At 40.7% G+C, this 20,585-nt stretch overlaps 1 protein-coding gene and 1 long non-coding RNA gene across 3 annotated transcripts in view; one reads left to right on the top strand and one right to left on the bottom strand.

The window, feature by feature from the left end:
* The window catches only part of ANO6 (anoctamin 6), a 184,709-nt gene that overhangs the window by 139,688 nt on the left and 24,436 nt on the right, over positions 1 to 20,585 (bottom strand). The window contains exon 2 of one of the 2 annotated variants that reach the window (XM_038577414.1): positions 870 to 923. The exons of the other annotated variant lie outside the window; for it this stretch is intronic. Coding sequence (XP_038433342.1) covers positions 870 to 923 — 54 coding nt within the window. The remainder of the gene's footprint in view (positions 1 to 869; positions 924 to 20,585) is intronic. 2 annotated transcript variants of the gene reach the window in all.
* Positions 724 to 19,629, top strand: LOC119866393. Its single transcript, XR_005380071.1, has 3 exons — positions 724 to 788; positions 10,299 to 10,395; positions 19,387 to 19,629. It is a non-coding gene; the product is annotated as an uncharacterized LOC119866393 (long non-coding RNA).

Genomic DNA, 20,585 nt, shown 5'->3' with positions numbered 1-20,585 from the left:
ACAAATCTCTGGTACAGCCGTTAAGAGTAAACACAAATACTGCAAACTTGGAAAGAGTTTTCAGATAAAAATAAGATACTGATCAAGAATGATCTTTAAGTCAATGGGGACAACAAAAGACTAATAGTAAAAAAACAAACAAAAAACAAAAAAACGACTGATAGTTTTTTTTAATCAATTGAACCCAAATTGAATTAATCAATATGAATTGAAAAGACACATGACTCCGGAGAAGCCAAAGGATTTCATTCATCTATGCTAACAGAATGTGGTTCAGAGTTGTGTATGCAGTATGATAAAGGAGATAATTTAGTCCTTAAAACGTATTTCCATGAACTAGCATTATTTTCTTCATACCACTTTTTGTCTTCAGGTAAATACCACATACCCCCTTCCATTTCTACCATACACCCTTGTAAGTATGTTATTCAAAAGTCCCTGGATGTTATAAGCACCTTCAGCAACTTGTGAGTTCACAGAAAGTTCGTTTTCATTCGCATCAAAAGCCCCCTGAAAATTACCCCCTTCCTAAAATCGCTGTTCTGAGGATAGGGGTGGGAAGTCCTTGTGTATAAGATCTTGACCCACAGGACATTGAGCCCTACAAAGAGAAATTACTTTTGCTATCAGAAGCTATTTTCGGAAGCTAACACAGAAATGGGTTATTTTTAGCAAACCATGTAGACTAACAGAGGAATAAAAAAAAAAAAAAAAATCAGGGAGCTTCAACTCAACAAACGATCTAGGATCCTACAACATGCCAGCAAGTCATAGAAACGACGAGAAGGGTAAGGGTCTTGTGCTCCTGGAGCTAACAGTGCAGAGGGGAGCTGGGGGTGCTGTTCAAATATACAGGAAGGGCATCTTACCCAGACTGGATGGGTGAGGAGTCAGAAAAGGCCTTTTGGAGGCAGGAACATCACCTGAAGGATGAGGAAGCATCAATAAATACAACAGACAAAATAAAAGAGGGTGGCGTCAGGCAGCAGAGTAACCGGTAGGAGGGTCAGACCTGAGTCCCAGACCTGCTCCTGAAACAACTGGGATCCTTGAGTACGCCATCTGGCCTTTCAAGTTCTCATTTCTTCTCATCTGTGATACTGGGTGGTTAGATTATGTTAGTTTACCCTGGCCCTTGCTATACATCAGAATCCTCTGGGAGCTTTCTAAAAATATTGGCTCCCTCCTCCAGAAATGCGGTTTCAATTGGGGGGGCATCTGTGTTTCTTCCAACAGCTTTCCAGGTGATGCCAGTCTGCAGTGGGGAACCACGGGATGTGAGGTCTCCCAAGGCTGTGCTTCTCAACCCCAAGTAGTCAATAACACCCTCTGGGGAGCTTTTGAAAATGCCAAGGCCAGAACCTCTGGGGGTGGAACCCAGACATCAGTATTTTTTTAAAGTTCCCAGGCTGCTTCCAAAGAGCAGCCAAGGTTGAGAACCACTGTTCAAGGCCCTCTTAATCCTTCCATTTCCTATCACAGCCATTGAAGGATGGGAAAGCGAAGAGAAGCTAAGTTTCTGCCTCTCTTCTGTATCAAAAGGGGAACTGAATGTCAAAGCCAGGGATGGATTTTATTTATTTTTTTTAATATTTTATTTATTTATTCATGAGAGACACACAGGCAGAGGGAGTATCAGGCTCCCTGCGGGTCTCCAGGATCACCCCCCGGGCCGAAGGCAGATGCTCAACTGCTGAGCCACCCAGGCGCCCCCAGGGATGGATTTTAAATGGGGTTGTAGCACACAGTGGGGTTGATCCTGGACACATGAATAATTCACGCTGACACCTGACAGGTAGAAAAATGCCTATTCCAAAAGGCTCTCAGTTCTAAATTTAAAATTCAATGGAATATGTATAAAATGACTCCATGGTGTGTTCTCTGCAATACTTAGTTAGGATTTGATTTGCATGGCTGACTATAATATGAACATTACATTCCCTACCCCCAAGGTTACTTAAATCCACTTATTAAGGCAATGGTGAGCTAAACAAACAGTAATTAGAAACACTCCAGACTACCTTTTAAATCTGCTGCTAAATTATATTTTTCCTGCACCAAAGCCCATACACACAGCATGTCCACAAGCATCACAAAACCAAAACCTCAGAAATATTTACATTAATAAGAGCATAAGTTCCTCTGGGTCTTCACATTGGATTCGGCAGGGAAGTTGGGCCTGCTTTAGAAAGGGGCTGTTCATTACTGTTCTCTCTCACATCTGGGTAAATAAAGCACTGCCCACATGTGGTTAGAAATCCCAGGAGAAAATGAATTCTCCGTGGGTCTGAAAATGAAGAACACCTCTGATAGACAGCCTCATTTCCTGAAATGAGTCAGAAATGAAAGTAATTCTTCAGCAGAGAACATCTGTACTGTGGCACAGCTTCTACGATGATGCCAGATGATACCTGTGGCTAAGAGGCCGGGCCTGAGGAAGGAAGGAGGCCTGGAGAACAGGACTGGGGCCTCTGCACCGCACTTAATCTCAGAAGAGCTGCTGCTGCTAGCTTGGAGAGTCGGCTAAATCCAATGAGCGGCCAGGTTATCCTGGTTTCAGCTGTAAATCTTGATTAGCAGTAAGACTGCTTACATTCCATTAGGAAGCTGGCCCCTCTCCAAAGGGTGGAAGCAGCCAGAAAGGATTCATATGCCATCGTGGGCAGAGAAACAGCGACTCTTACAAGAAAAACTGTTTTACTTAAGAAAAAAAAAAAAAAAAAAGGAAAAAAAAAAGAAAAACTGTTTTACTTAACTAAAAATAGTCTCTGCCTGTTAATGATTCAGATAGACCTTCCTTCCTGAAGAGAAAGGACAGCTGCGTGATACGACCTGACGCTGCTGAGGGAAGCCTCTCCTTCCACATTATGCAGGAAGGAGGCCCAGGCCTAGGAGGCCCAAGGCCTACAATGCCTACGGTCAGGTGCTGGAGGGTAAGAAAGACTGAAATACCTTTCACAGCAACTGGTAAGGGCCAATAAGCAGGAAAGTGAAAAAGGCTGTCTTCACAACATCAAATGCCAGTTGTTTTTATGAGGTGGCTCATTACTGTTCTTTCCATAATGCGTTCTTAAAGAGAGTCCAACTCCACTGTTTGTAATGGAGGTGGAGGGGGTTCCTGGAAACAACCTAAATGCCCATGAATAATAGGTCACAAGTTACATCTAAAACATATACAATTGGCCTCATTTAAGAGGCTAATCTGGAGGGTGTGCAGATACAGAGAGATCTGTATTGTGTGTGATGCATTAAGACCTGAGAAAGCTGCACCTGGACTCTGCACAGTAAACATCTGTGTCAAGGTATTTAAAGAGGCTGCCTCCCTGTGGAAGGAAGGGGCTAGGAGAGGGTTAATTTTCCTTTTATACTCCTGAAGACAGTTTGAATTCTCTTTTCATGTACTTAGCCCTCTCTCTTTAACAATAGGCATTAACTAACTAGGTGGGAGGCTATTTTCGGTTTCTTCTTTATACTAGTCTATTTAAAACAAACGAAGGTTATTTTAAATAGATGTTGTGTGCGCAACTGCAGTCTCCTCAAAATTCACTTGTTGAAGCCTTAACTCATGTGATCCTATGAGCCTTAATGGGGTGGAGGAGGTCAGAATGCAGCAGTTAGGGTGTCTGGGCGGCTCAGTGGGTTCTCAGTCTGCTTCTCCCTCTGCCCCTCCCCTACTCATGCTCTCTCTTGTACGTATGCATGCTCTCTCAAATAAAATCTTTAAAATAAAGAAAAGAAAAGAAAAGAAAAGAGAAAGAAAGAAAGAAAGAAAGAAAGAAAGAAAGAAAGAAAGAAAGAAAGAAAGAAAGAAAGAAAGAAAATGCAGCAGTTAGAATGGGCCCTAATCCAATCTGACTGGTGTCCTCCTGAGAGGAACTATGGACAGAGACACCCTCCCCCCCACCACCCCCCAAGAGGTGTGCAAACACAGAGGAAGGACCACGTGAGGACACAGAGAGAAGGTGGCAGCTGCAAGCCCAGGAGAGAAGCCTCAGAAGAAACCAAATGTGCCAACACCTCAACCTTGGACTTCCAGCCTCCAGAGCTGTGGGCACATAAATTTCTGTTGTTTGGCCACCTGGCCTATTTATCTATTTATAAACAGATGGATGAAGTTCTACTATCAGAACCAGGAGAAAGGCACCCGTGAAAGGATCTGAGGTGTCCATAACCCACCACGTCTGCTATGATGCGTCACTTGGAAGGCAAAGAAATCCGGGCTCACTGTGCTTCTGACTACATCAGAGTCCCCCCCAGTGACTTGAGCCAGAAGTAGAACAGGTTTCCTACCTCCTGAGTCAGGACTCAGTCTGCTCACACCACTTACTTTCCATGGCATTTTTTTAAATTAATTAATTAATTAATTAATTTATTTATTTTCCATGGCATTTTTAACAAGTCCCATAACTTGAAGTACTAGCAACCAAGATCTTTTATTAGTGTCTTTTAAAGGCCTGGCTTATGCTCAAAAGGCTTCCTTCCTGTGCTAATAACTAATGAAGGGGAAGGTGTCACAGTAATATTATTAATTCAATTTTTAAAAAAAGAGAAAAGCTTGGTGCCAGGGTTTTAAAAAATCCAGAAAAACAAATGACATGCCATATTTGTGTGCCAACCTAATTTTTTATATTTTAAAACATGTGGTCTCAGACCACATTGCAATATATTAAAAAATATGGTAGTCCAATGCTACTTTTTAAAGATTTATTTGAAAGAGAGAGAGAGAGGGAGGGAGGGAGAGCGTGCAGGCACGAATGAGGGGCAGGGATAGCAGGAGAGAGAATCCTTGGCAGAATCCAATCCCCGCTGAACAAGGAGCCCCTGAAGCCCCAAGATCATGACCAGAGCTGAAACCAAGAGTCAGATGCTCGAGGGATGGAGCCACCCAGGTGCCCCAGCCAATGCTAAAATTTCTTTATGGCATGTTACATATTTTTACAAATTAATCCTTCCTTTTAAAATAGAGTTTAGAAATCAAAGATATGGGCAGCCTGGGTGGCTCAGTGGTTTAGAGCCGCCTTCAGCCCAGGGCATGATCCTGGAGACCCGGGATCGAGTCCCACATCAGGCTCCCTGCATGGAGCCTGCTTCTCCCTCTGCCTGTGTCTCTGCCTCTCTCTGTGTCTCTCGTGGATAAATAAATAAAATCTTAAAAAAAAAAAAAAAAGAAATCAAAGATACATTAAAGTCAGACTTTGCCTATGGAATCTGTAACCTAGAAGTGGGTTAAGACCCAGGCACATGAAAATATGATCAAAACTTGAAGATAAATATACGGTATTTATCAGTCAATTCAGCTGCAGTCAGAGGAATGTGGAATCAACTTTTACCTTGAATGGTTAGGAAAACTTTCACCAAGGGCAAAAGCTCTAAACCAATCTGGGATTAGATAGGTAAAAGTGAAATGATTTATGTTTAAGTAAGGGACAGGCAGGGCTAGGTAGGGGGCCAAGGAATAAGGCTCACAAAAATCCCAAAAATGTGGAGATGGAAGGAAACCACACAGAAACAAACGAGGGCATCCTGTCCTAGGTGTCAGAGATGGTGTCATGTTACAACAGCTACTTGTGACCAACAAAGAATTACGGGACCCAAAAAGGAAGTAAGCCTTCGAAGGTGTCATCTCTAGTCCTTACTCAGATGATGATATCAATAGATATGTTAAAAGTTCACATTCCCACCAACAGTGCAAGAGGGTTCCCCCTTTCTCCACATCCTCTCCAACATTTGTTGTTTCCTGCCTTGTTAATTTTCACCACTCTCACTGGTGTGAGGTGGTATCTCATTGTGGTTTTGATTTGTATTTCCCTGATGGCAAGTGATGCGGAACATTTTCTCATCTGCTTGTTGGCCATGTCTATGTCTTCCTCTTTGAAATTTCTGTTCATGTCTTTTGCCCATTTCATGATTGGATTGTTTGTTTCTCTGCTGTTGAGTTTAATAAGTTCTTTCTAGGGGATCCCTGGGTGGCGCAGCGGTTTGGCGCCTGCCTTTGGCCCAGGGCGCGATCCTGGAGACCCGGGATCGAATCCCACGTCGGGCTCCCGGTGCATGGAGCCTGCTTCTCCCTCTGCCTGTGTCTCTGCCTCTCTCTCTCTCTCTCTGTGACTATCATAAATAAATAAAAATTGAAAAAAAATATTAAAAAAAAAATAAGTTCTTTCTAGATCTTGGATACTAGCCCTTTATCTGATACGTCATTGGCAAATATCTTCTCCCATTCTGTAGGTTGTCTTTTAGTTTTGTTGACTGTTTCTTTTGCTGTGCAGAAGCTTTTGATCCGATTAAGTCCCAATAGTTCATTTTTGCTGGTTTCCCTTGCCTTCATAGAAGTATTTTGCAAGAAGTTGCTGTGGCCAAGTTCAAAAAGGATGTGTTCTCCTCTAAAATTTTGATGGATTCTAGTCTCACATTTAGATCTTTCATCCATTTTGAGTTTATCTTTGTGTATGGTGCAAGAGAGTGGTCTAGTTTCATTCTTCTGCATGTGAACTGGTGCAGCCACTCTGGAAAACTGTGTGGAGGTTCCTCAAAGAGTTAAAAATAGATCTGTCCTATGACCCAGCAATTGCACTGCTGGGGATTTACCCCAAAGATGCAGATGCAGTGAAACGCCGGGACACCTGCACCCCAATGTTTATAGCAGCAATGTCCACAATAGCCAAACTGTGGAAGGAGCCTCGGTGTCCATCGAAAGATGAATGTGGTCTATGTATACAATAGAATATTACTCAGAAATGAAAAATACCCACCATTTGCTTCTACATGGATGGAACTAGAGGGTATTATGCTGAGTGAAGTAAGTCAATCCGAGAAGGAAGGACAATCATCATATGGTTTCATTCATTTGGGGAATATAAAAAATAGTGAAAAGGAATAAAGGGGAAAGGAGAGAAAATGAGTGAAAATATCAGTGATGATGACAGAAAATGAGAGACTCCTAACTCTGGGAAACGAACAAGGGGTGGTGGAAAGGGAGGTGGGCAGGGGGATGGGCAGGGGGATGGGGTGACCGGGGGATGGGCACTGAGGGGGCACTTGATGGGATGAGCATTGGGTGATATGCTATATGTTGGCAAATTGAACTCCAATGAAAAAAATAAAATAAAATGAGGATGTTAAAAAAAAAGGATTTAGATACCCTGGTTGGCTTTCAGTAAAAGACCAACCCTACAAGCCCCCAGTGGCAACCCAGTCGGGACCCCTCTCACTTCTGAGAGCTTTCTCTGTATCCTGACTTAATGAACTTCTATTGCTTTACTCTCCTTTGTCCAAGAGATTCATTCTTTGACTCCGTGAGACAAGACCCTCGCTCTCCTGCTTCAATGTCCACATCTATCTTGCTACTAGTTCAAGTTTTAAAGACAAGAGCTGTAGCGAAGATCCTAACAGAGTACCTGGCAAATAACAGGCATTTGCCAGTGCTGAGGCAGGAGAAACAGGTGGCAAAGTACACAGTATGCTCGCTCACCCTCTGTAGGTTTATAGTGCAGGTTCGTGTAAAGAGGTGTGACATTAGAGAAGTGCAGGGTGTGACATTAGAGAAGTTGGGATCAACCAACCCATTGATATATGTTGAAGTTTGGGCTTTACTTCTATGCAGTCAGGACTCTTAGAAGGTGTTTCTGAAGGAGGATGTTATAGAGAACACAGAAAGGACCAGGAATAATGTGCAGAATGGAAAGAGGTGGTAGGGAAATGAAAAGAATCAATTAAGTGGTATCAAGGGGTTAAGCAGGTGATCTGTTGGGGAGTTTCAGCTTCCCAGTGTGTAAAATGGGTGTCATAAGACTGTTATGAATGCTAAATGGGATGTAACACATGGCCTGACAATAAGCACTTAAGAAAATATAATTGCCATTATCATCATTATTTTTCCACCCTGGAGAATATAGAAGAAAATGAGAGAACAAAGGCGGAGTACAGAGCCAGGGTATGTCTCCTTAGGCTCTCAAGTGCCTTAAACAGAGTGATAATGGCTATCGTCTTTTTTGGAAGTGGAGTGTGCTATATTTATTCCCTAGTTCTTCAGAACTTAATACATCGATCCAGTAGACCCAAGAGGAACACATGTGTGAAATGGTCTTTAAAATCGAGACACTTCAAAATCGATTTTTAAGTTGTTTTTGTATAAAAGTAACTAACAGGCTAATGCCAATCAGTTTCAAAACACTAAATTAATGGACTCAGCTATAAATCCAGGAAAACCATTTTCATAATGAAAATGCCAATGCCTTTTTAATTAAGGATAGAATTGCCAACATAAAAGACTTAAGATAAATGAGGAATTGTTCCTTTCTCTCATAAATGAAAGAACCTGATAACTCTGTGAATTATTCTGAGGTACTGATTACCAGAAATTGTTTAGAATCTAAGCGACAGGATTTTCCAACTGCATAATAATCACTTCATACTGGGGCTGACAGCCTTAGACCAAATTTGATGCCCTGGCTTTTCAAGTTCCTTTTCCTAATTATTATCAGGGGGCTGATGGCCCTTTATTTAGAGTCATTATGTAGATATGAAGCTCTGCTCAAGATAATGGCACTTTGTCTAACACAAAGCAATGCTAACTTTTTTATAAATTTGACCTTAGAAGGTTGGCTATACATAAAAAATATATGCACATTTACATAAATATATAGATGTGTGTCCATGGTAAAGCTTTAGCAACTAATCATTAGCTATCAGTCATTATAAAATATATACATCAGAGATCTGTGCTAATATTCCTATTCTAAACATTTAAGATCTTATTAACAATCAACATTAACGATTCTCAACATTAATGTTTTTTTTTAAAAAATATTTTATTTATTTATTCATGGGAGACACAGAGAGAGGCAGAGACAGGAAGAGGGAGGAGAAGCAGGCTCATGCAGGGAGCCCAACGTGGGACCCGATCCCGGGACTCCAGGAGCATGCCCTGAGCCAAAGGCAGATGCTCAACGGCTGAGCCACCCAGGCGTCCCAACATTAATGATTTAAAAACTGTTTGCTCTTTGGCCCCAGACCGGATTTCCACACTTCCTACATCGCTGGAGGGTGTATGACTTGTTAACATTAATAAAAAACCAAAACCCAACAAAATTACCTAAAAGGACTAAGACAAAGGGAGTGAAATAAAACCTAACTTGTTACTGTTCGCCAGAGTCAACACTTTTCGATAAAAAAGGAGGCCAAGATGAAGACAGCAGTCAGCAGTCAAACAAATTAGTAGGCCAAGACCGACATAGAGTAAGGAAGGCAAACACAGCAGCATAACGTGATGACTGTGGATAGACATTAGCCAGCACGTACACGCATTCAACACTGAAAATGAATAGCATCTTAGAAGGACACACCAGAACACAAAACCGGGAATTCACGAGATAGAAGAAAAGAATCCCCACAAGGATAAGAACAAAGGTTAAGACAACATGGGACAGGTTTTGGAGGAACAAGATAAATTGAGAGAAAGGAATTTAAATCCCTCTTCTTTATCCACCCTACTGGTTTCCTTCAGAATGTTTCTTAAAGTTCTAACCCTCAGAATCTTCATCTGCAGTCTGAACAGGGAAGATTCTATGATATCCAAAGACTCTTCCAGCTCTGATAATAGACCAGAAGTTTCCGTTTAGCTGATAAACTGATATTTTGTTTTCCATAGGCTTCTTTTATTTCCCAATGAGCCTCAAGTTCACGAGTCTGGAATTTTCACAGAAGGGAGCCAAACTCTTGACAGCAAGCATGCACACAGAGCACAGCTCTAAAGCAGGAGTCCAACCAAGGCCTCTGATACCAGTACAACCAGCTGGACAGTTCAAATGTCACCTGTGACATAATGTCAGCCTCGGCCACGGTCCCTTTGCCCCTGCCCTCCCTAGTTCTTCCCAGTCCGATACACTCATTCCTCAGCCCCAACTCTGCACACTATCCTACAAATTAGAGAGAGGTTTGTTTTAAGAAATTAGTAGAGCTCACAAGATGTAACAGTCAATGGAAATGTTGGGTGGCAGTTCCTAACCTGGAGAATGGCACAGTGGGTTAACAATAACCAGTGCTCTAAAAGAACACCTCGCGCTGCCCTGTTGCAATGAGCACAATAATTCCACTTTTCAAAATCTTCGTAAAATAATCTGAATGCAAAAAAATATTTATACCTATAAATATCTCACAACACTATTTCCAATAGCAAAAAAAAAAAAAATCTACAAGCTAGATCTACAATAATCAGGGAAAGAGTATGTAAATTATACATCAAGTTAGGCTGTCTTCCTATGTGCACCCCTAAAGCCCCTGTGCTTACCCCTCTGCAGGACCCCAACTGCCTGCCCCCTCACGGCCACTTCCTTCGCCAGACGTAAAGTCCAAGAGGGCAATTAGCCATAAAATCTACCTCGTAGTGAGCACAAAGTAAGTATTTGTTGAGTGTTTCCTAGTAAATTCTTTCAAGTAAATTCTATATGGTTGGATATTATGCAGCTATTAAGTACAGTTTTTGAAGCATTTTTAAGTATAGAGAATGCCAAGGATGAAAAAGTTCTGGAGATGCACAGCAGTGATGGTTACATAACACTCTGACTGTACACGATGCCCCTGAACTATACATTTGAAAATGGATAAAATGGCTAGTTTTAGATTATGTATATTTTACCACAATGAAGAAAAAAATAAATATTAGGGAATGCTTATGAGGCAAGTTACATAAAAAGACAGGGTAGCAGATGTCTAAGTCATGTGAAATTACTTCGGTATTTCTGAAAGGCTAGAAAGCGGCATACTAGGGTATTCGTGTTTGGCTTCTCTGAGGGTGGTAGAGCTATGGGTGTTTTTTGTTTTACTTACAGTTTTATTTTTCCAAAATTGCCCATGTATAATGCACACAATGAGAAAAAGACATGGCACAGCAGGTGTCAGGGATAGGAAGGTTTGGTTACCAGCAGGTTTAATTTAGATGGGAATCATTCACCTTGCTAAGATCCTTGATGTACTTACGTACCACATGCCTCCTGTGTTTGCCTTCACTGCGGACATGACCCAAAGGCATGCCACCGGAGTTAAAATTTTATATTTATTATATTGAAATGTATTCTTTTACTTATTGCTGTGCCAGAAAGCATGCATTACAGACTGGCTCCTCCCTGAGTATGCTTTGCCCAGGCTGACAGGTAGCAATAGATGGTGTTTTGGATATATAAATGCCAGACTGGAGCAAACGTACAGTTGTTCTGCGGTGAAGGTTTTCAGGACCTGGGGCAGGCCAGTCTGGAACTCTTCATAGAGGATGAGGCATCCAGGCAGCTTCAGTAAACACTAGATCCACTGCATTTCACAGATGAATTTGAAAAAGGCCTTTGGAGTCACAGAGACTCAGTACTAAAGTAACATATAACATAGTCCTCGGACTGCCACCTACAATTGTCATCTTGAGTGCCCCTGGCCTCAGTCTCCCCGCAAACACATGGAGATGATGATACCTATCCTCTCAGGTGTTACACAGTACGATGGTTGTAAATCAGAGACGTAGGAAAACCCAGGGCCTGCTGTCAGGAGATGCTCAGTCAGTACCGCTGCCTGGTTTCTTTTCCTCTCCTCCTTGAGAGTGAGTGTCTAATCTGGGGGAGCAACGGTGTAAATGACTTAAATGCTTAAAATGACCATCTATCTATAACTAATAAGGTTAACATGATAGGGATATAAGGAGATATTTTCAATAATCTTCTAATTCACTCCATCAGTTCAGAAGCCCTCAGGATACGGTTCAAAACAATTTTCCTGTTCTTTGTTCCCCAGTAATTGGAAAATATTAATCACTGCTCTCTGCGGGCCTGAGACCATGGAACCACCCTTCTGTTTCTTCTTTAACATTCTAATTTTTAAATCTTCCATTCCTTTAAACGCATCTGTGACTCTCCTGAGCCCTCTTCCTGAGCTCTTCAAGCTCCCTGCCCCCATTCTGTTAGCTGGGGATCCTCTGAAGCTTCTGCACAGGGCTGAGCATCATGCAAGGTGGGAGCTCGCTTCATGAATCCCAGTGCTGAGCTTTGAAAAATACAACTGCATAATCATTATGCTTCTGAAGGTTACTTGACTTTGGGAAACAGATGAGGGCGTGTGGGTACTCCTGAGACAGATCCAAGTGTGACCAATGGTGCCCTCAATGTCTGCTCCAGTTACCTTTGCCCTTTGCTTTGCCTGTGGTTACCAAAACTGTTTAGCAAGCTGATAGCATCTGATATTGCATCAGATTCCACACTGCACCAAATCCCTCCCTTCCAAAGAGCAGCCAGTCTTAGCAAAAGACCTGCCCCCTTCCTTGATTAGCTCTTGAGTACCTCCTTAGGCAAAGGGTAATGGAAATCTTCAGCTGTATGGGGTTTTTTTTTGTGTGTATGTGTAGACTAAACCGTGAACTCCACCACCTTCAGGCTAGAAAGCTCAAGTTCATTCTTCCAATAAACATGTACCGAGCCCAGCACTACATGCCAGGCATTCAAAACTAAGCTAGTCAGGGACGCCTGGGTGGCTCAGCGGTTGAGTGCCTGCCTTCAGCCCAGGGCCTGATCCTGGAATCCCGGATCGAGTCCCACATCGGGCTCCCTGCATGGAGCCTGCTTCTCTCTCTCTGCCTATGTCTCTGCCTCTCTCTCTCTCTCTCTCTCTGTCTCATGAATAAATAAATAAAATCTTAAAAAAAAAAAAAAACTAAGCTAGTCATGCCTCATGAAAGAAAAGAATACCAACAATTACACCGTGTTGCAATATGTTCTAGAACAAAGGTATAGAGAGGGTATTATTATAGCTGCACAGAGGGCAGGGGAGGAGAAGGATGCCGGCTCTGCCCAGGCAGGATTCTCGGAGTTGGATAACTCATACATCTCTTTACCGGCCGGCGCTGAGGAATGAATGAGCTGACCTACAGTGTCTCTGGGGGGTTAATGCCATTGCAGTCTTTTAATGCAGTCGATTTAATACCATTGCCACCAAATGGCTCTGGTTACTGTATTTGCTTTCTTGTTCTCACATATTCACCTCCTTACTCTATTTTCAGAATAAAACATATGGTGCTTCCATTCTCTCCCCAGTCTTTCAACCCCATAATGTTTCCTGCCCTGGAGAGTTGCTCTGAGTCTCAGGGAAAGAACACTGTCATGACTTAGTGGGAACAAACAAAGAGACAGGAGTGAGCCTGCTTGGTGAAAGGAGCTAGAAAAGGGTACGTGGACCCAGTACCAGAAGTGCCGCTGTGCCCAGGCCGTCACAGTGGCTCTGGCAGGTGACAGCCCTGGAGATGCCAGGGGCATGGCCATCAGCTGCTGCTGGGAACAGCGTATCTGCAAACCATTTTCCATCTGCCACCCCTTACCTCATCCACTTCCAGTGGTATGGTATTGGCCAAGAGTGCTTTTAAACCTCTCATAGACCATGCAGCTCTGGGAAAATCCAGTGAAATTCAAGGATTGCTCTCCTCAGAAAAATCCTCAGAAGCACATAAACATAAAACATTCTGTTTTTTACACAATACAACTTCTAGGGATGCAGAAACTCCTGACTCACAGGGATACCAGGAGGGGGCCTACTGTTCAGTTTGAATGTTTTTGAGCTTCTACCCTGTGTCAGGCACCATGAAGACCCACCTCAAACTCAACTTGTCATCACTGTCCCACACACCCAGCCTAGAACACTCGTCTCCATGTTACCTGCCCAGAAAATGCCTCTTCAGCCACTTAAGCATCAGCCTCTTGAATGAAAACATTCACGAACCCTTCACTCTAATTTACCACTGCCCCTTCCCCCAAGAGGGACTAACTGCACCCTTCTTTCTGCCCTGCTGAATTCTGCAGGTCCTTGTATCAGAGATCCTACAATATTTACCACCTTCATGTGTTTTCATGCTTTCCTCCTCCTGCTAATTATAAGCAACCTGAGGGCATGGGCTATAACTTGATCATCTTTTATTTCTAGCTTCTAGCAAAGTCCTCATTCAGGAGAAGAACATTCCATTGAGGAAAATAGACACGGGTGCAAATACTTTAAACACAGTGTTCCTAAAGCTCAAACTGATGAGTCATTTTAAGCTAAATCTTAAAAGAGAAGTGACTGTGAATAAGACAAAGTTAGGACTGGGCATTATAGACAGAGGAGAGAGCAAGGCATGCAGGCGGGAAACCATGCATAAAAGGAATAAGGTAATTCAGGATTCTTGGTGACCACAAAGGTAGACAGGAAGAAGTCATAATCGATGAGAAGAGTGAAGTAGAGCAGAAATGAGGTTACAGAGGGCAGTGAATGAAGTGTGAGGGAACCTGGATTCATTGTCTAAAGGAGGGAAGTCACTGAAAGAGTTCTATTTAAAAAGTAATAAATGATAGCTATGGAAAAAGGAGAAAAGGCACAAACAAGAAAAATCTGTAACCCCCACCATATTGAGACAACCACTATTATTATTCTTTCATCTCCATTTACATGTATGTAGCTATGGTTTTCATGTTCTTTTGATTCTAATATTTATTAAGCATTTGCTAGGTACCAGACACTGTGCCAATAAATACACTACAGGCATCCTGAGACCATATTGCCCTTGGATTTCTCTGGAGGAATGACTTTTTTTTCTATCACTACGTCGTTGAAACCTCCTCACAAAAATTCTTAGAGGTAGTTTCTGTTGTAATGCCATTTTAAAGAAGAAGACACAGTGAAGGGCAGGGGAAAGCTGTAGAAGACCGCACAGCTCATACCAGAGCTGAGATTCAATGCCAAGTTTTCTTACTGCAAGGGCGACGATCTTACACTACAATTTTTCTTATTTATTCTCACACGTTTATTTTATAAGACAAGTGAATCACTTTGTCCAGTTGTCTCAGAAAACTCCCTTTGGGTTCTTGAGGAGCACTGTAGTAAACTGAAAAAAACAAACCTACGAAGCATAAACACTTAATGAGCATTGCCTCATATGGGAGCACAGAAAACCCTTGGCCTTTATCTGTCTTTCTGGAGTCTTGGTAAAGTTTGCAGTTTTCTTCAGATTAATCTGGCAACAGCATGAAGAAGGATGGATTTGAGAGGACAAGATTGGAAGCCCGGAATACAAATGGAGAGATACAGCCACAGTCCAGGTGAGAGACAGGAACGCCAAGGACCAGGGTAGTGCAGGGACAGACTGGATTCAGAAACACAGGAGATAGAAGGTAAAGGACTGGATGTGCAGAAAAGGCAGCACCAGAGGGTGTGAGAAGAAAGAGGAGGGAGGGGAAATTGGATGCTGGATGCCATTCACTGAGAAAGAGAACGCAGGAAGAGAGAGGTGTTTGTCACTGTGTGTGTGTTAGACACAGAAAGACCATGAGTTCAACTGTGAACATTAAATCACTGAGCATATTCTGAGCGCCTACTTGATGCCAGTGCCTTGCTGAGTTCTGGGGAGTCATCAGTCAACCCACTGAGGAGGTCACAGGACAAGTGGAGTGGGAGTAACAGTGGAGAAAGAAGAAAGCACAGAATAGAGGCATCTCAGGGGAAACATCCTACAGGGTGGTCTAGAATCCAAGAACAGGCCAGAACCCCTAAACCACAAGCGTGAATGAGCAAGCCCTGAGAAAACATGGGCAAAAACAGAAGTGGACCGAGGTTGGTACTCTAAGTAACACCAGTGTTTGAAGCAGAGCAGAGAGGAAACAGGAAACCAAGAAGGAACAGTCAGATGGAGGAAGCCCAAGGGAGTCCAGACCACAGAAGCCAAGAGGCGAGTGGAAGGAGTAATAACCCATCTTGAGACCATATTGCCCTTGGACTTCTCTGGAGGAATGACTTTTTTTTTTTTTAAATTTCAAAGGTCACTCAGTCTATTTTAAATATTAAGCAAAATCACATAAAAAGCTTATGATGAGGGTAAGAATTTACATCTCCTGCTTGTGCCTCTCAGAGTTTTATCCACTGGCCATATGGAGCTGATGATTAATATTCAGTAGGAAGCGAATTTATAATCATGTGCCTGCCATTCAAATGTGAAAAGAAATGTTTTCTGCTCAGTACACCCAATAATACATTAATATGTCTCCAGTTTAAAATACATTTATGAATAATTTTATACATTTTATAAATTTCCTGGCAAGAATGATAATAGAACAATCTATTTTCACTGCTACATGAAACAAAAAAGAGGAATGAAAGGTTCAGTTAATCAAGAAATTTAATATGCTTTATAATAAATATCAAACAGTCATTACTTGGGCTATACAAAGGGTGGCTGAGGTCAAAAGATGATTATAATAGCAAGAGTTTGTGCCCATATTTATTCTCTGTCAGCTGCTTATATTTGCATAAGAAGTTTCCTCTATTCATGAATTTTTTTAAGCACATTAAAATGCTAGAAATCAAATTTGTTTTCCTGATTTATATATGGGCAGTAATAATAAGATTTTGTAATGATTAACAGTAGTCACAAATAAATGGAAAACACTAGCCCTTCCAAAGTACCATGCGACAACAGATATGAAAATAAATGACCTTCACTGTCTTAGGTAAACATGGTTTAGAAAGCCAAGAAAGCACCAGAATCTGAAATGATTACCATAGCAGAGTTTGGTGAAGCCAGAAGAGGCAAAATGCTGTGAATTTTTCCTTTTTTGTCATCTTTGTCCACACTACATATGCGTGTGTATGCGTACAAATTGATGGCATCCTAATCAGAAGATGAGATGCAATCACTTCAAGGTTACAGTGGAGACACTTGGGGCCAGAAGGAGATGTGAGATCTATCCATCTCGGAGGAAGTGATGAAGTCATAATTTTGCTTCTTACCAATCACCCAACCCAGAACTGGGAGTCACCACTAGTAGAGTATATAATTTAATAAAATGAAAATGACTTGTGGGTGATTATTTCCAAATTGAGGAGAATCCTATGGTTTCATGATGGTTTCTTTGGGAATAATGCCCAACAAGTAACGTCCATTACAATCTTCTCCAGCAACATTTCTGCTTTTATTGGAGGAGAGAATTTCGAGGGAGAGAGAGAGAGAACATAATAATAATGGCTAATCTCTATGTTTTCAAAGACGGCCAAGGTGAAGGCCTTCTAATACATCAAACACTCAAATACCAGAATAATAAAATCAGGAAAGAAGGAGAGAGGAAAGGGATAAATGAATAAATGATAGAAAATAGATACTATAAAATTAAGAACACTGTAGTAAACTGGAATAAGTTTTATTGAGTTTAGTAATCTAGACATGCAAAAACTATGGTAAATTTTTAGTGTTTACAATGTAAGAGATGCTACATATGACACGGTTAAGTAAAAAACTAGCTTATTCTCAATTATTAAATATGTAAGGCTTAAAATTTGATGTTTTATTTTTTTTTAAAGATTTATTTATTTATTCAGAGAGAGCGAAAGAGAGGCAGAGACACAGGCAGAGAGAGAAGCAGGCTCCATGCAGGGAGCCCGACGTGGGACTCGATCCCGGGTCTCCAGGATCACACCCCAGGCTGCAGGCGGCGCTAAACCGCTGTGCCACCGGGGCTGCCCAAAATTTGATGTTTTAAATCTTAATAAGGGTTATTTTAAAATGTGATTATTTTATGGCAGGGCATTCAGATAAAAAATATATAATTAAAAAACAGAACCAGGAAACTTGGTTTCATGAATTTGCATATTTTGGGTTTATAAGTTTACAGAAGAACTTGGCCATAATGCATATTTCTACTTCACTTTCAACTGTTAACTAGTTCTTATCTTTCATTTTTATGATTTTGGAAAATTTGAACGTGTAGTGTATGCCGAGGGCTCTCTTAAGTGCTTCACATTAATATGCTCCTCACAACAATCTGGATTGATAGGTACTACTATGGTCCCATTTTTATAGATGAAGAGACTGAAGCACAGAAAGACTAAGTGACTTGCCAAAGTCATATGGTTAGCAAGAGGCTGAGCTGGGAACTGAACTAAGGCCATCTGTCTCCAGAATCCATGTGTATGACTTCTATACATATACTACATGTTCAATAAGGACTGGCTTATTATTATCATCTGTGCATTATAATTATCATCATCATCATCATCATCATCATCATACCTCTCATCTATTTTGTGGATGTTCCATTAAACAAAACTCAATTCAGGCCTGAGTGCTCAGGTCTAACTAATAATCATACGATACCTTATTACTCATATAATATCTTATTTCAGCATACCATAATCAATATTTAAGATCTGTGCATGCTTTTGGTGAACTATAAAATACAATCACCAAAAAAAAAAATAATAATAATAAATAAATAAAAATAAAAATAAAAATAAAAATAAAAATAAAAATAAAAATAAATAAATAATACAATCACCAGCCCAATTACCAGTGAGGGGTAGACCTAGGACTAGACCAGGAAATGCTCATGTAGGAGTCTTCTGACTCATGTTGATGCTCCTTCTCACAGTGGCCCCTAATTTAGTAGGCTTTCAGTAAACTATAGCAACAGGTACAAAAATAAGCCAATAAATAAATAATCCACCACGGCAAATATTTCCCCATAGGTCACAGTCAAAATAAAGAACATCTATTCAAAACATGCAATTATGCAGTGCTGTGGCCTAGATTCTTTGGCCACATATGACAGGGGTGTGAAAATATGGCAGGAAAAGTAATCCTCACCGGGCCAAAGCCATGATCTAGAAGGCAGTGTCTTCCTAGGCAATAATCACCAACAACATCCACATCCTCCTCTCACCCTTTACTGACCCACCTTCAGGAGATGCGGACTAGTTGCCAATTTGGGTTTCCAGAAACCTGGAAGGAAAGACTCGTCAGTCTTTCCCTACTGCCTTCTTTCTGTACCATCCAACATCTACCAAACTCCTCATTCACAAGATGGTGAAATTTCTGGAATTATTACATGGAGAGTTGTGAAGAGGTTTTGCAAATCTAAAGCATAAGCCAAACATTACTGGCTTCACTGTAAAGGTTATTAATATACAATTATGGAATGAGCACGCTAGGAGGACTCTTGGATATAGCTAGTCCAAACCTTTCATTCTACAGATAAGAGATTTATGATATTGATGATCACCTATAACTAAAATAACCACAGACTCAAAGTAATCTAATGCATTCATATGGCTTCAAAAGAATACCTTAATTATATATTTTCATGTTCTGATATAGCAAAAGGTTAACCATCAAGGTTGTTAATGATATTGTATATCTTCTAATTTATAATCATGGGCAGATTTAGGGATAATATTCAAGCTGTTTAAATCATGTGCTTCTTTCATGGACCTTGATTTCACATTTCATTGTCATTAATGGCATCAACATGCCTTTCATAAATTAGCTCAAATGATGAATAATTTTATATAGTTAGAGATTTCTGAATTCAATTTTTTCCTTCTCTTTTCTTTCTTCTTCAGTGGCAGGGGGCTTGGAGGGAAATGAGAAGCAAGCTCTGGACTCCCACTGACTTCAAATGGGAAAGCCCAGTAGGAACAAGAGGGAAGAAGATAATCTGCAAGACTAAACTTCTTTGCCTAAAATGTGCTCTGCTTTTAAAAGGATGTACATGTCACCTTACATTTACTAACTGGAAATCTTCATTATATGTTTAAAAAGATAAGTCAAAAGGTAATTCACAAATAAATAATCTTATTTTTCAATTCTGTGGACTCAACTTCTATTTCTCATATATAGATTTAGTTGGTAGAATCAGCCTACAAACACTTTATGGGGATAGGGGAGACATGGTAATAAAGCCGATTGTTCAAGATGTATATATAGCATGTCTATAAATGGTAAAACACCCAGAGGGATACAACCCAAGACCAATTTTAACCAGACAGTATGTTATGTAAGGCCAGAGTTCATTCTTTTTTTTTTTTTTTTTTTTTTGCCAGAGTTCATTCTGATTAGTTGGTGCCTGTATCTTATTGGTTGTTAAATATTTATTTCACTCTCGATATAAACCAAAACATTATAGACATTATCTGGTGCTTTTTTCCTATGGATATTCTCATTTTCTTCCAGTGACAATGTAATACTTATACAATTAAATAAATGTGATATTAAACAGGCCGAATTATAGAATGCTCACTACTCCCTGTAAGGATCTTGACTTGGGTTAAGCTGGTCTACAAAATACCTAGCTATATCAATAAAGCAAAGAAAAAATTTTTTTTAGCAGAACAAGGAAAAGTTGCCATTTGAAAAAGTAGACACAATAAGCCTTTAATAAGACAACATTAATTATGTCAGCACCTGCAGAGTATCCAAGAACAACGTAACCTTTTTCCCTAGAGGAAGCCTCAAAAGACAGACATCGATAACTGAATGAGTAGAGAATCATAGTTCCCTGTCATGTGAAGGTTTTCACAAGTCTCCAAATTTAGAAAAAGAGATTATAAAGATCATATCCTTACTGTAAATTACCCCTCAGAGCTGAAATTTATATTTACATTTAAGTGTGTCGATGACTAACCATTATATTTACAACATAATGAAATGAAAGGACATAACATTTTTAAAATAAAAAAAAAAAAAACACTGATTTCCCCCTACCACCTCCTTAGAGTTAACGTTGAGCCACAGATAAATGTGAGAATTGTTTTGACTTAAT

Source organism: Canis lupus, chromosome 27 (assembly GCF_011100685.1).
Source record: "Canis lupus familiaris isolate Mischka breed German Shepherd chromosome 27, alternate assembly UU_Cfam_GSD_1.0, whole genome shotgun sequence".
NCBI classification, from domain to species: Eukaryota; Metazoa; Chordata; class Mammalia; order Carnivora; family Canidae; genus Canis; species Canis lupus.
Note: the sequence above shows the minus strand (reverse complement) of the source record. Positions and strands in the feature narration are given on the sequence as shown.